This window comes from Astyanax mexicanus, chromosome 16 (genome assembly GCF_023375975.1).
Source record: "Astyanax mexicanus isolate ESR-SI-001 chromosome 16, AstMex3_surface, whole genome shotgun sequence".
Lineage (NCBI taxonomy): Eukaryota > Metazoa > Chordata > Actinopteri > Characiformes > Acestrorhamphidae > Astyanax > Astyanax mexicanus.
This window is the reverse complement of record NC_064423.1, coordinates 5,776,108-5,792,939: the sequence shown is the minus strand read 5'-3', so window position 1 is coordinate 5,792,939 and position 16,832 is coordinate 5,776,108. Positions and strand designations below refer to the sequence as shown.

General features: G+C 34.8%; 1 protein-coding gene across 5 annotated transcripts in view; it reads right to left on the bottom strand.

Annotated features, from left to right (window-relative positions):
• The window catches only part of diaph3 (diaphanous-related formin 3), a 557,032-nt gene that overhangs the window by 351,256 nt on the left and 188,944 nt on the right, over positions 1-16,832 (bottom strand). For all 5 annotated transcript variants that reach the window (XM_049465746.1, XM_049465747.1, XM_049465749.1 and 2 more), the window contains 4 exons: positions 15,977-16,095; positions 14,759-14,823; positions 9,950-10,054; positions 6,339-6,668 (listed from right to left, as the gene is read on the bottom strand). In XM_049465746.1, coding sequence (XP_049321703.1) covers positions 6,339-6,668; positions 9,950-10,054; positions 14,759-14,823; positions 15,977-16,095 — 619 coding nt within the window. The remainder of the gene's footprint in view (positions 1-6,338; positions 6,669-9,949; positions 10,055-14,758; positions 14,824-15,976; positions 16,096-16,832) is intronic.

Below are 16,832 nucleotides of genomic sequence, written 5' to 3'. Positions count from 1 at the left end.
ATACTAAAACACTTTAACAGATTTTTAAGCAAGGTGTACTTCATAAAATCAGTTCGAGGTCAGTAAGGACACCCATTAAATCTATTAAAGTCCACATTATAGTCCAAAAATAAAACTTTATAATTTGTACATCAGCTTTTCCAAGTCAACGCAAAGCCCAGTACTCACTACTTGAGGACATACATAAAATAACAGCCTAAATAAAATTCTACACAGTAGATTTTTGAGAAAACAAATACTGTAATCTAATCAGTAATATTTATCAGGCAGTTTGTCTGGGAACTCTCAGACAGCCAGAGCTATATTAGGCTGGAGTGTTTAAGGTCACCATTAAGGCAGGGAACAGTGTCTAATGACTATGCTACTTTGCGGTGCTGCCGAGAGAAACCATGGAAACCGAGGAGAGCGGAGCAGTGCGGGACAATCAATTTTATGGAGTGTTGCACTTAAGACAAAAGAGACAGTAAAGATTGAAAGTGGGATCGATGAGCTGAAGACGTTCTAATGAACCGCCTTCGCACTTGTGCCACTCTCAGCCGTTTCACTTATCGACAGTAACTTGCTGTATCTTGTCACCTGGCTTTGGCACAACCGTGGAATTTACTCTAAAGAAATAAATTACATATTTTTTTTATATTAACAACTATTTTATAACATCTGCAAGCAGCAGGTTAAAACATACAGTCTTAATCTGTCCAATTTATTCACATGTGTTTACTTTATGCTGAATTCATGTGACCCTCATCTAATTAGATGTGGATTCCATGGGGTTTAAGGGAGATACACCTGTAATAAAAAAAAAGAAACTATAGACAGGTTAGTGTTTTATTATTATTATTATTATTATTATTATTATTATTATTATTACACCTAATATTGCTGAATAACTAGAAGAGAAGCTAATCCCTTTAACAAAAAAAAAAAACATGTTTATTATACTTTCACAAGGAATTCCTCTCATGGTTGGGTCCTGCTCAGATTTTGGGTTTCTGGTTCTAGCTCGAAATCATGGTTCTGTTTGGATTTATTTATAATTCATTAAACTATGAAGTTAAAATGTTTAGTTTTTTTTTTTTTCTTTCATTGTGTAATTTCAGATTTAGCAAAATCAAAAATATTTTAGAGATTTTATATTGAGTTTATAGAAAGTTTATATTGAGTGAGGTTCAGCACTGGCCATCATGCTCATGGCAAGGAGTTGTAAATTATAAGAGTTTGGGTGGGGGCTAATAGTGGGTGCAGATGGATGGGAAATTCTATTTCTGAAGTTCTGATGGTCCTTCAGACCCTGTCTAAGATGTTTTTTTCCTATATTTCCTTCGGGATAAATAAAGTATCTATCTATCTATCTCTCTATCTATCTATCTATCTATCTCTCTATCTATCTCTCTATCTATCTCTCTATCTATCTCTCTATCTATCTATCTATCTATCTATCTATCTCTCTATCTATCTCTCTCTCTATCTATCTATCTATCTCTCTATCTCTCTATCTCTCTATCTCTCTATCTATCTATCTCTCTATCTATCTATCTATCTATCTATCTTTTTGCTTTGAACTTGAACTAGGTCCTCTACTGCTACATGTGCATCATTCTTTGTAAGTAGCTTTGGATAAAAGAGTCCGCTAAATGTAATGTAATGTAATGGGTGTGCCATATCCTATCGTATGCAATAATTTCTGCAACATTTTTGAATATGGTGAACGATATTATACCCTGAAATATGGTGCTATATCACCCACCACTAATTATTATCACATCAGGCCACTACTTTTTTTTTTTTTTTAACAAAAGAAAAATTTACACTGTCCTCATCATTTCCCATTTTATATCTACTAGAGACAGATTATATTTGTCCAGTATCATTTATTTTACTTCAATCCTGGATATGTGGAGATATTTGGAGTGCATTATTATTAGTATCATGACATTCTGGGTAATTGACTTCTGTTACAAATCTGAACCTTAGGGATGTGCCATATCATTTTGAATGCAATAATATAATTAAATTTTCATTTTGCTGCAGTAGTGTATTCTTGAAATCATATATATATATATATATATATATATATATATATATATTTTTTTTTTTTTTAATTCAGTGTTTGGTCATATGAAGAACTTTCTTTTAAAAGGCTCAGTTTTAACACATTACTTACTTAAAAATGTTGGGTTTAATTTGGGCTCAGGCTTAAAATGACAGTGTATAGGGCAGGTTAGGTCGGCATTCGCGTCTTATATATAGGTGGAATGTATAGTTTGAGACACAGGGTTTAAAAACAATGCATAAATTAAGTTGTAAACACGGGATCTCCTACCACAGATTCTGAATTCAAAGTTCAGAACTGTAGTTTCCAATAAACTAAAAGTGGACACTTTTAATAGCTTGTGAAGTAACATGGAGAGAGCTGCAATTAGGACACTCAAACCCTATTTATCCTCCCAGTGGTGCGCGCACACACACACACACACACACACCTGCGCTTTTCCACCAATACAGATTCCACCAGCTTACCTCAAAAAAAAAAAAAAAAGCGCAGCTCTTGTTAAATAAGAGATAAACATTTTGGGGTTGAAATCATGAATACTGCATGTCTGGCACATCCTCTACAGCTGTGGCCTGCTAACAGTTAATTGACAACAGGTTTCAGATGAGAAAAAACATATGGCTAACTTTTTTAGAACATCTGTATGATGGCTGCAAAGGGGGCAGAGATTAAATATTAATAGCTATGTTGCTAACTAATATCACTCCAAAGACATCGCGAGGCAACATCTGCTGAGGAAGCACAACAGGCTGCCTGACAATAGCTTTTGATCTTTTACAGGGAAGTTAGAGCTCCTGTTTAATGATGTTTGGCACGGAACAGCAGAAGTTTTCTTTGCAATGCCTTCGCTAACAGCTGTCCTTTTGTAGTGCTGTTGTCTGTACACGCCGCTACTGAGCGAGGGAGTGTGTGTGTGTGTGTAGGGCAGTGAGTAAAGCTGGCCAATGGATTCAGGTGGAGACGGCTCATAACAGGAGTCGAGCAGAAGCGTGGTCTACTGCACCTGTTCTTCTACACAGTCTGCACCAGCCTCTATTACATTATTAATCTCACTTAATTGAGAAAAACATCTATAACTTTTTAATCGCCTCTAATTGTAGAGATTAAAGGTTTTACTAGGAATGTAAAGAATCCTGCATTCCTACACTGAATTCCTGCAACCAAACCAAAGTTATTTATGACTAATTAATTTTAAAGTATACTGTATTTTGTCGGTATGTCTAATCAGATGTTTAATAGGTGTTTAATAATAAACATTTCTAAATTGCAGTTTTGCACAAAGCAAGAAGAAAATATCTATATATAATTAGGTTGTGTAATTTATGTCATAAAAAGTGGCAAAAATACCACTTCATTTTTTGATATATAATTTAAATACCTCTATATTTGATAGCTGGTTCGGATTGAGACCAGATCACATTCTCACCACAAGCGGAACATATATATATATATATATATATTTGATTTACATCCAGGACGAAGAAACACTACTTCTAACTGTACTTTAAAAGATCTTTGCAGACATTTTTTAAAATAGTTTACAAATCTTAAACACCTTTATTAATTTCCATACATGTTTAATACATTGTTATTATATTTCACACTGTTGTTCTTTTTACTGAATTAACACATTTAAAAAATAACACAATATATGTAAAGTGCTACTATGTATGTAATGCTCTTGAGTTTGTCTCTGAAGAGGTTACATATGAACATATTTCATATATATGTTATATATATATATATTCATTTGGAATCAGTAACACATTATTATTTTTTAACACAAGTTAATCAGGCTACAATGTTTGACCCCAACTTCCACCATAATCTGCAGATTTTGTTCAGCTTGTGGTGAGAACGTGATCTGGTCTCAATCCGACCGAGCTATCAAATATACTGTAATATTCTTCTTAATTGAGTTAAACTGCTTATGAAGTGCAGTTTAACCTGATATATTAGCCAGATAATATACTGCAATAAACAATTGCTGTCTTTGCTGCTCCATGCTGTTTAAACAATGAGCGCAGTATGTGCTGCGTTCACTGCTCACACCTGCGCTGCACATCTTATCGTTTAGGTTTATGCCTGTGTGAAACTAAACCAAACAGAGGGAGAAACGCTTCAAATAACTCATAACTCATCAACTGATCTGGACAATAGAAACTTTCACAACTACAGGTGTGAAAACAGTCTTTTATACACAGTTAATTGTGTTCTAATTCAGAAGTCCTTACAACGAAGCTGAGATGTTTATAATAAAGTAAAATAGGTTTCCTCTATCAAATGTATCATGCATTCTTTATTCCAGTGCTACATTGGCTTAAGCTCCCGTCAAACATACAAGCATATACTAGTATTTTAATTAACACCACTAATATCAATATAATTGTATATTTTACGTTTCTTACATTCATTCTTTTTTTTTTTTCAATTTACATTTAAATATCCACTATAAAAACTGTATAAAGAACAAGTGCAATTGCTTTAATTATTAAGATATTACTAGTTATTCATTTTGATTATACATTCATTTTAGATTTACTGTTGCATCATCATTTAATAAAATTAAACTCATGGTTATTGCTTATTTTAATGTCCTTGATACATGTTTTAATCATACATTTATACTTACTTATTTCAAACCTTTCTGTAAAATGTTCGACTACCTTGTAAATGAGGGTCAACCTGAATGTATTCAGAGTTTAAATAAAGGTTGATTGGATGCCCAAATCTCTGCACACTGGCAAATCATTTTGGAGACCTTCTGCAGAATATTTGAAAAAGCTTTAGAGCAGAGTCTCTATTCACTGCATTGTTTGGAGTGACCCCGGTGAAAACCCCTTTCAGTGGGAGGGAAATCAACATGCTGGCCTTTCGCTCTCTTTTGTCTGGGAGACGTATACACTTAAATGAAAAGACCCCAGTCCACAGACAGAGGACCACTGGATCAGGACAGTCATGCAGCATCTCAAATTGGAGACGATTAAATACACTTTCGGAGGATCTTCAGGATAGATTCATGCAATGCGGCAATTTTTCACACCTGAAAGTCTGGATCAGAATCTGATTTAAGCGTGATGGTTGATGTGTTTGTTACATTGTATATTTAGGGCGTTTTCACACCTGTAGTTGTGAAAGTTTTTGTGTTCCGGATCAGTTAATGAGTTTTTTATTTTTATTTTTTTAATTTGGAGTGTTGGTTTGGTTTCACACAGGCATAAACCGAAAAAGGCGCTCCAATAATTCAAACGAGCACATCGTCTTCTCTGATTGGTCAGAAGTGTCTGGCAAGAGAGTAAAAAAGTAAATATAGTAAGAAGATTATGTGTTTCAGTGTGTATATCTGCTTTAACAATAAAAGCTGAAACAATGGGCTTTTAAACTGTGTTTTTAATACGATCTTATAAGCATTCTGTGCATTGTAGTGTTCCAAATCATAACTTTTTTTTTTTTTTATTGAATGATAATCCCACCCATTTAGCTGCTACTAGTCATAGTACACGACTCCTCCGACACATGCTAAGTCAGACTCTGCCTCTTTTTGAGCTGCTGCTGATGCTGTAGCATTGGCGAGTAGCATCACAGCGCTAACTCTCGGAAGAAAAGCACAGCAAATTGCTTCTGATACATCAGCTCACAGATGCAGCCTTGTGCTGATCCACATCACCCTAGGAGTGATGAAGAGAAAGAGCTCCATCTATTGTGCTCTCTCAGGACTCTGGGTGCTGATGGCAAGCTGCAAGACCGGGATTTGAATCATTAATCTCCTGATCTTGGTGGCAACACAACGGTCCCTCCTAGACCTGAGAAATGACCCACCATACACACTACCAGTCCAAATGCATGAAGAGCTGCAGGAAGTGCACTAGGATTCCTACAGTCAACAGTGTTGTATTACATTGATGGACAAAAGAGGAGACAATGAACACGGAGCATATGGAGGCAGGTGAATAAAGAAACGTGGAAAAGGAGATGGTGCTAAAACTGATGGTGCTGCTGGTGTTGATGCTCCCTTTAAAGTTAGATACAGATAGTGCTTTTCCACTGATGGTGAACTGGCAATGTTCTGGTTTGCGAACCAAATTTTGAACCGCTTGCCGCATTTCCACCAACAAAAGTAGGTTCCGGATGCAGTATACTAAGTTCCTTAAGTTCCTTAGTGCAAACTGTGACTGCTTCTGTTCACCACTGCTGCTCTTTTGGTGAAAAAGTGCTAAGAGAGCAAGAAAAACTTCCCACTAGACTTTAGTACAGTATCTATGATTGGTGCACCTAAAGAAGATGTTACCTTGGACCAGTTGAGGCGCTTCATGGTGGTCTCAGGCTTGAACTCCTTCTTGGGCCGAAGTCCAAAAGGCAGCACGTGGTGGGTGGGGGAGGACATCAGGCCTCCCATTCCCGGCGGAGGAGGGGGAGGGACACCGAAGGGAGGTGGAGGAGGAGGCACTCCGGGCATGGCGGCACAGCCTGGCGGCGGTGGTGGAGGAGGAGGAGGGGGAGGAGCCGGACACCCAGGGCCTGGGGGCGGTGGAGGGGGCACTTGGGAAAAGGATGATGAGGACGACGACAAGGCAGAGACGGACTGCACTGTAGGTATGCCCACCGGTACTGCCCCAAACTGCATGAGGGAAATAAAAGAGAGGAAATGAGTGTTGAACATATAATCAATAGTCACAGCAGAAAAATACAGTTAAGCTGTGTTCACATACCAAGTAAAAGTGGCGCAAATCCAATTTTCTCGCCAAATGTGATGTTTTATATATATATATATATATATATATATATATATATATATATATATATATATATATATATATATATATATATTTTTTTTTTTTTTTATTGTGACCTATTCAAACTGATGCTTGAACGAGTTTCAGTTTCATCTTCTCCAGAACTACAAGGTTTACTTCTCTTTGTCGGGCAGGTCTTATTTAAGTGATTTCTTAATTGAGAACAAGTGTGGCAGTTTTTTCACACAGGGCCAGGTAGGTTTGGATTTAGTTTTTGCTTCCATTAATAATAAAAACCTTCATTTAAAAACTTTATTTGTGCTGTCGTTGACTAATATTTAAATTAGTTTGATGATCTGAAATAAGCAAGAGTGAGTAGCATGCAAAAAATTAAGAAGTCATGAAGGGGCCAGCACAAATTTTAATAAAAAATTCACATTCATTCATTTTTTCGTTCAAACTGCCACAAAAAAACATGGATCAATGGAGATTTGAGGATTTGAGACACTTGGTTTTGCCTGCGGTTTGGATGCAGCCTCATGTTATATGAGATGTGGTGTATAGACTTAAGCTTGGCCGTATTATAATTTTTCGAATCAAAAGTAACATTGCAAACAATACAAACCACAACAGCTGACACAAAAAGCGTAATGATATGGGTAGATCAAAGATGAAAGGGGTCTCCTCAGACAGAAGCACTAACCACACAGATGGAGACTAAAAAGATTATTAAGAGCACGACCCCCTCCTGCTTCAAACTCCCACACTTCAAACAGTCAGATTCACAGCAAAAACAAGCAGCTCCATACATAACTCTCTTGTGTAACCACTCCGTTCATTCATTCTGAATGGGGTACAGCTGCAGGGGAGAATTTATTGAACATGTAGATGCTCTAATTCAAACACTATGCATGTCGGCCTCAAGATAATTCACAGGCAAAGAGGTGGAATGAATGACGGCACCATATATCTGGGACATTGACTGGCTGATTATGTTTTCGCTGCACAGCGAACGACTGCAACCTGAAGAGATGGATCAGTTTAACTGCCTGCATTCCAAACTTTCACTTCACTCATCAGGGCCCATTATTTAACAATTGATCGGCTCTATCGACGGTGGCCCACTGAGCCAAAAAGCAATTGATCAAATAAACTGTTCTGCTGATGCCCTATTTGTCATGTCAATCTATGAGCTGTGAGATCAACGGGAGAGGAAATAAAACAAGGCATCTACTACCTGAGGACAGAAAGCCGGGATAAATCTGTCACAAAACGCAAAAAAACAACCAATAAAAGGCCTAAAAATAAATAATGAATAAATAAACGCATTAAATGCCAAGCGCTCGTAAGGAGTGAAAACAGCAGCCAGTGAATTTGACGTAGTAAAGCCATTTAGTCCGATGATGCTGGATTTTAATCCCTTTGCTCTATTGATCGTTAAATTCAGTCAGTTCAAGTAATTCGTAAAAAGCTGCCATAAGGGCCCTGTAGACATTAAGTAGATCAGCGGTTGGATCTCGTAAACCAATTGGACAGCAAAAGCAACAAGATCAAGGCAAGAAAAGCTTCATTTTTGGGGCAATATATATATATATATATATATATATATATATATATATATATATATATATATATATATATATATATATATATATATATATATATATATATTTTTTTTTTTTTTTTTTTTTACATATGCAAGTTATAATACAATTCAGTTTGATGTGATATACTGTGACATATTGCATCAAAAACAGTGCAATTTGTTTAAAACAAATTTGAGCATTAGTATTAATTAGTATTAGCATTAGTATTAAAACACTCCATCATATGTATAAAATCAGAAAAGAAAACAAACAACTCTCTGACACCAATCTTTGTATGTGAACTTTTAATTAAATGACTGTTTTTGATTAACTACAGGTATCTCAAAAAATGTGAATATCAATAAAAAGTATTTCAGTAATTCAGTTGAAAATGTGAAACTCATATTATACAGATGTATATATAGATGTGTATATATAGATGTGTATATATATATATATATATATATATATATATATATATATATATATATATATATATATATATATATATATACACACATATAGTTCGCATTAAAATTAGTGGTTTAATGAGCACCAGTGGGACTGAGATCAAAAATAAATGTTCCAGCATTAGATGATGAGATTTTGAAAAGACAAGAAAACACTCATTCTATGCTAAATTTAATAAATTATAATAGAATATTATAAAATAGAATAAAAGTACCTACTGCCACGTTATTGGAGAGTGTACTGACCATATTAACAGGAAAAGTATGTGCAAAAGAGAGGGGTAAAAAAAGAACAGATGACAACGAAGAAGCAAGGAACATTAAATTAAGCTAATTTGTAGAGGTAGATTTAAGATATGCATGTTTGTAACATAAATGTAACATAAATAAGTTGTAAAAACAATAATAGAACAATTTAATTTCTAGCAAATTAATATGCATTTTTTTTTGTTTTTTGTTTTTTTCAATTAAAAACTAATTGCTGAAACATGTCCAGAAATGAATTCCCCTTAATCGAAAATCACTTTAGAGAAGAAATCTGTGCTTATGCCTGAAAAAAAACTGAATGGATACTTTCTTTTTTCTTGCTTCTTGTTTTGAAAGAAACAATAAAATGCTCAATTAGGACATTATGTTTTCTGTTTGGAGAGACTGTTAATTAAAAATAACTATTATATATATATATATATATATATATATATATATATATATATATATATATATATATATATATATATATATATATATATATATATATTTGAATGGTCATTTCTGAAGTAATGTTTGTTTTTCATTAACAAGACACTCAAAAACATAATTAAGCCATGGGAGCTCAATTATTGCTGTGTTTCCTAAATAAAGACGCTGTCACTCATAACACGCTTTATCTACTGAACTGACGCATCATCACTTTACTGTGCTGATGTTTCTCTGACAGTTTAAAGTCAGTGAAGAACTGTGATTGGCCATTATCTGTTCAAGATACAACACAGCGAGTCAGAAAGTAAGTAATGGAGAAGAGTGTGAAAGAGAAAAGAGACACAGGCCGTAAATGTGAATATTCACAGTAACAGTGATGGGAGACTGAAGGTGGGACAGTGAGAGATTTACCTGAGATCTGAAGGCCAGTAGCTCTGCCTCCAGCTCACTGATTCTCTCCTCCCTCTTCACAAGCTGGGCTTCAGCATCCTGTTTCCCCATCAGCTCTTCGTCAAACTGCAGGTCAGAACCAGTGTTTTATAAAGTGCTTCATAAAATAAATCAGGACATATTAATATTATAATTTAATATATATATATATATATATATATATATATATATATATATATATATATATATATATATATATATATATATATATATATATATATTTTTTTTTTTTCTCCTCATTTGTTTAACTTGAACGTCTTTATCTAGTTTAAGAACGTCTATAATTATGTGATGAAGTTTAAGGTCATATTTTGGCAGAAATACCATATTTTTCACACTATAAGTCGTACTTAAAATCATTTAACTGTCCCAAAAATTAACAATATGTCTTTTAATCTGGTGTGCCTTACGTATGAATTTTACCAGTTGGGTATTAAGGAGCAGTAAAGGCACTTCACTGAACAGCTGTAAACTGCTGCTAACCTTGGCTAGCACTGCTTGAGCAGTATTAGCATTACCCGTAGGACGAACCGCTAGCTAATATCACTCTGGCTTGTAGTGCAGTGCTGTCGGGTGGCATTAGTCGTTAACCACAGATAGTGGTTAGCTGCTAATGCTGCTGCACCCAGCCTTAGTCGAAATCTGGAAATCTAAGCTTACTGTAAATAAACGGAAGCGCTTTACTCACCCAAACAAACAATTTTTCAGGAAAGAAATCTGTGCAGATTGACATCCAGTGCTTGTTTGACTTTAAAAGATATATATATATATATATATATATATATACAGTTGTGGTCAAAAGTTTACATACACTTGTAAAAAAACATAATGTTATGGCTGTCTTGAGTTTTCAATAAGTTCTACAACTCTTATTTTTCTGTGATAGAGTGATCGGAACACATACATGTTTGTCACAAAAAACAGTCATAAAATTTGGTTCTTTCATAAATTTATTATGGGTCTGCTGAAAATGTCACCAAATCTGCTGGGTCAAAAATATACATACAGCAACATTAGTATTTGGTTACATGTCCCTTGGCCATTTTCACGGCAACTAGGCGCTTTTGGTAGCCATCCACAAGCTCCTGGCAAGCTTCAGGTCGAATGTTTGACCACTCTTCTTGACAGAATTGGTGCAGTTCAGCTAAATGTGATGGTTTTCTTGCATGAACCCGTTTCTTTAGCACTGTCCACATGTTCTCAATGGGGTTTAAGTCAGGACTTTGGGAAGGCCATTCTAAAACCTTAATTCTAGCCTGGTTTAGCCATTCCTTTACCACTTTTGATGTGTGTTTTGGGTCATTGTCTTGTTGGAACACCCAACTGCGCCCAAGACCCAACCTTCGGGCTGATGGTTTTAAGTTTTCCTGCAGAATTTGGAGGTAATCCTCCTTCTTCATTATCCCATTTACTTTCTGCAAAGAACCAGTTCCACTGGCAGCAAAACATCCCCAGAGCATAATACTACCACCACCATGCTTGACAGTAGGCATGGTGTTCCTGGGATTAAAGGCCTCACCTTTTCTCCTCCAAACATATTGCTGGGTGTTGTGGCCAAACAGCTCAATTTTTGTTTCGTCTGACCAGAGAACTTTCCTCCAGAAGGTTTTATCTTTGTCCATGTGATCAGCAGCAAACTTCAGCCGAGTCTTAAGGTGCCTTTTCTGGAGCAAGGGCTTCTTTCTTGCACGGCAGCCTCTCAGTCCATGGCGATGTAAAACACGCTTGACTGTGGAGACTGACACCTGTGTTCCATCAGCTTCCAAATCCTTGCAGACCTGCTTCTTGGTGATTCTTGGTTGACTCTTGACCATCCTGACCAATCTCCTCTCGGCAGCATGTGATAGCTTGCGTTTTCTTCCTGATCGTGGCAGTGACACAACTGTTCCATGCACTTTATACTTGCGTATAATTGTCTGCACAGTTGCTCTTGGGACCTGTAGCTGCTTTGAAATGGCTCCAAGTGACTTCCCTGACTTGTTCAAGACAATAATTCGCTTTTTCAGATCCACACTGAGTTCCTTTGACTTTCCCATTGTAGCTTTTGTAGCTGAGTCTAATCACTGGGTCAAATGAGCCCTATTTAAATGGGCTCATGAGAAGTCAACAGCTGTAGTCAATCAGAATCACTTACAAGAAGTGAAGAGGCCATGACATGAAGCTAATTTGATTGACACAACTCGCTACATCACCAAAATTGACAAATTTTGTTGCTGTATGTATATTTTTGACCCAGCAGATTTGGTGACATTTTCAGCAGACCCATAATAAATTTATGAAAGAACCAAATTTTATGACTGTTTTTTGTGACAAACATGTATGTGTTCCGATCACTCTATCACAGAAAAATAAGAGTTGTAGAACTTATTGAAAACTCAAGACAGCCATAACATTATGTTTTTTTACAAGTGTATGTAAACTTTTGACCACAACTGTATATATATATATATATATATATATTTTTTTTTTAAGAATTATTATTATTATTATTATTATTATTATTATTATTATTATTATTTTATTATTTTTTTTATTTTTTTTTTTTACTTAACTTAGCTTTACAGGTTTTACCAACCAGCGACGAGACCTGCTCCATTAGAATGGAAACATGGCAACACCCCTGTCCCTTACTAGTGTCGCATAATGTGCCTTATTATCCAGTGCGCCTTATGCATGAAAAAATACATTAATTGCTAGTTTAATTGATGGAGTATTATATCCGGTGTGCCTTGTAGTGCGAAAAATACAGTACTGAAAATGTATATATATATATATATATATATATATATATATATACATATATATATACGTATATATATATATATATATATACGTATATATATATATATATATATATATATATATATATATATATATATATATATATATATATATATACGTATATATATACGTATATATATATATATATATATATACGTATATATATACGTATATATATATATATATATATATATATATATATATACGTATATATATATATATATATATATATATATATATACGTATATACGTATATATATATATATATATTCAGGCTTTGTGAACAGTTTTCATGTAGACAATTACGAAATTCTTACCCGTCCTACGAAACTAACTTTATATTGAAATATTAAATGTTTCTGAATAGTATTTTTTTTATATATTTTAAAAAGTAAACAAACAACAGAATTGAAAAACAGGCAGCTGGAAGTAATAGAAGCTCACTGGTGGCTGGTGGCTGCTGTGGACAGATATTGATGAATATGGGCAATGATCTGAAGCGCAGCAGAGCACTGCTGAGGTGAGGCGGCGGAGGCAGCATGCCTCATTAGGTCACTGTGTGAGTAATGTAATTACAGAAGGGCGGATCCTCTGCTCTATACCTCTTCATCAATGTATTGTTGTTGTTTTTTTTTTTTTAGTCGAATCTTTGCAGCCTAATGAATGTGTTTATTGGTGCAAATGTATTCAGTGCAAGCGGTAAACTCTCAAAACACTGCAGAGATAAAGAGAAATAAATATAGGGAAGTAATCCACCAGCAGCCTTTGTTGGTCATGTGACTGTACTCTGCCAAATCACTGATAATAAACTAGTATATCTCAAAAAATTAGAATATTATGGAAAAGTTACTTTATTTCAGTAATTCAGTTGAAAATGTACAACTCACATTATACAGATGTATCACACACAGAGTGATCTATTTATTTTAACCAAAAATCATTGTCCCAGAAAATTAGAATATTATAAGGCCAATTGGTACATTTGGCAGTGTGGGCAGTGTACCAAGTCCTGCTGGAAAATGAAATTTGCATCTCCGTAAAAGTTGTCAGTAGCAGAGGGAAGCATGAAGTGCTGTAAGATTTTGCGGGAAAACAAAACTGCCCTGACTTTAGACTTGATAATAAAACACAGTGGATCATCACCAGCAGATGACAGACTTGTCTCTCCAAACCATCACTGATTGGTGGAAACTTCACACTAGACCTCAAGCAGTTTGGACTGTGTGTTTTTGCACTCTTCCTTCAGACTCTGATCCCTTGATTTACTAATGAAATGTAAAAAAAATACTGATGGTCAGTGATGGTTTGGGGAGACATGTCATCTGCTGACAGTTTTTATAGAGATGCAGATTTCATTTTCCAGCAGGACTTGGCACACTGCCCACACTGCCAAAAGTACCAATTGGTCTTATATAATATTCTAATTTTCAGTTTTTTTTTTTTTTTGGCTGTAAGCCACAATCATTAAACAACAATAAAATAAATGAATGCTTAAAATAGATCAATCTGTGAGTAATACATCTATGAGTTTCACATTATATGCATATTGTATGACATTTAACCACTGGTAAAGTTCAAAATCACAGGTATCTGCTCCAGACATGAAGACTGTACATGCATGTACATACAATACAATAAAAACTGGTAAGACTGTAAGCAACAGCAGTGAAGAGTAAAGCAGAGGAACTGATTCAGCATGCTCTACCTGTACGTATCCCTGACTGCAATTACCAAAGGTGCAGTCCAGATTAATCAATACGGTCGCCTTTTAATCTCAGGATACTGTTAATTACAAATGGCTGTTTGAACGATTTCTAGTACTCTTCCTTTAATTAAGGAAAGTTAAATGGAGCTTTATTGAATGCTCTTCAAAGACTGCATTCTTCAATAAGGAAGTCCAGGTGAAGCATGCAAAGAAGTAAACTTCACAGAAAATGATGAGGGGAAAGAGAGAAGCGAGGGAAGAGCGAGAAAAGAAAAGCTTCTTACCTTCTGAGCCAACTCTGATGCCCTCTGCTCAAATTCATCAGCACGTGCTTTATCCACACACACCTCTGAAACACAGACATACACACACACACACAACCAATTCAGCTTCGTTTACACAAAAAACATTGCAACTCATCCTAACAGAACTGGATAAAGCATACAGTCATCATATAGTGTATGTAGAGAATCTTATATTTAGTATCTAATTTTATATGTTATCTAATTCTGTGTTTCTCACCTTTGCAATGTGCATATTAACAATTTGAACCAAAGGCAGGACAAACCGCATCATATGCAATGCCAACTACCGTATTTTTCACACTGTATAGCGCACTTTAAATGCTTTAATTTTCCAAAAAAAAAGTGTGCCTTAAGAATTAATTCTACCAAATTGCAGTGTTATTCAGGAGTTTCAGTTTAGTTCTCCAGCACTGTGGCTGAAGTAGCATTAGCCGCTAACTGCTATTTCCCCGTTCACAAGTATTATCGGCTTGTAGCATGCTGCTAACCCCGGCTGCACTAAGGCTAATGCTCCAGTCTTAGTGCTGGAGAAATTTGGAAATCTAAGTTTACTGTAAATAAACAGAAGCGCTTTACTCATCCAAATAAACAGTTTTCAGGAGAGAAATCTGTGTCGATTAACATCCAGCCCTCATTTAACTTTAAATGAAAGTCTTTTCTTATTAGAGTTTTGTTTAGTTAGCTTAGCTTTACTTAACTTAGTTACCCAGAGTTCAGAAACCTAAATGATTATAAAACAGTTCTATCTACTTGTATGTCATTAAAACATCCTTACACACAGTTTGTGTGATGCACAAAATACAACATAATGTGTTATCAAATGGTGTGACCATTCCCAGATATTTACATTGGCTATGGCCATCTTTACACATCAGTTTGCTGTTTTGCGACTGAGCTAACAAATATCCAGCATAAATAATGGATTTAATCACCAAAGAGCAGTACACATGTTAAATATTAAGTTCCATTTTAGATATTCAGTTCAGAAATAAAGCCTTGATATAATAGAATAAAGCCCACCATAATATGTGATCTATATACACAGCATAAAGATTATACTATATATATATATATATATATATATATATATATATATATATATATATATATATATATATATATATATATATATATATATGTACACATCAATCATCTTTGGTAACATTACACGGTTCTCACCCGCCCACACATACACACCTAGTAGGTGGCTGAAGTCCACGTCCAAACGCTTGCGGTAGGAAAAGTCTGGGTCTGTTCCGCTGCGATGTAAGATGATCTGAGACACACACTCCTCTATAATCTTGAAGTACTGAGGCCTAAAAACAGAAAAAAGCATGTGTTTATCATGTCTGTTTTTTATAACATTGACTTTACATAGAGTGTATTTTAGAAATGTTAAAGAAAAGCTTATTCTTTTATTATTCTCCCTTCTTTACCAAGACAAAACATCACAGACTGCCTTCACTGAGTTAATAGCTCAGCCTAAAGGACCAGAAATGGAGCAGAGATTTGCCCTGAATCCATCTGCTTTGTCCTGTAGGTTTAATATTCCAATAAATGACATTTATTACCAAATTACCAATTAGATATCCATCAAATTTTATATATATATATATATATATATATATATATATATATATATATATATATATATATATATATATATATATATATATATATAAATTACAGTACCAGAGCTCAGCTCTTTTTCCTGCTGTCGATAAAAGAATGTAAAATAATGTTTTAGGCGCTATTTGGATTCAGTCCAGACCAAGTCACACTACTAAAATATACTACAGAGTCCAGCGCCTCGAACTATACTAACTATAAAGTCAATTGACCATTTTACACGAACATCAGGTTTACCAATAAATAAATAAATAAACAAATGCAAATTAAAATGTATTTTAATGCAACAGACAGCTCACCACCACTACATGATACACGATAACAGTGTGATCAACCATCTTATTCAGTATTCAATTATTCAATACATAAAAAAGTAATATTAACAGAGAAATAATAAAACAGAAAATTAGTGTTGCTGTTTCAT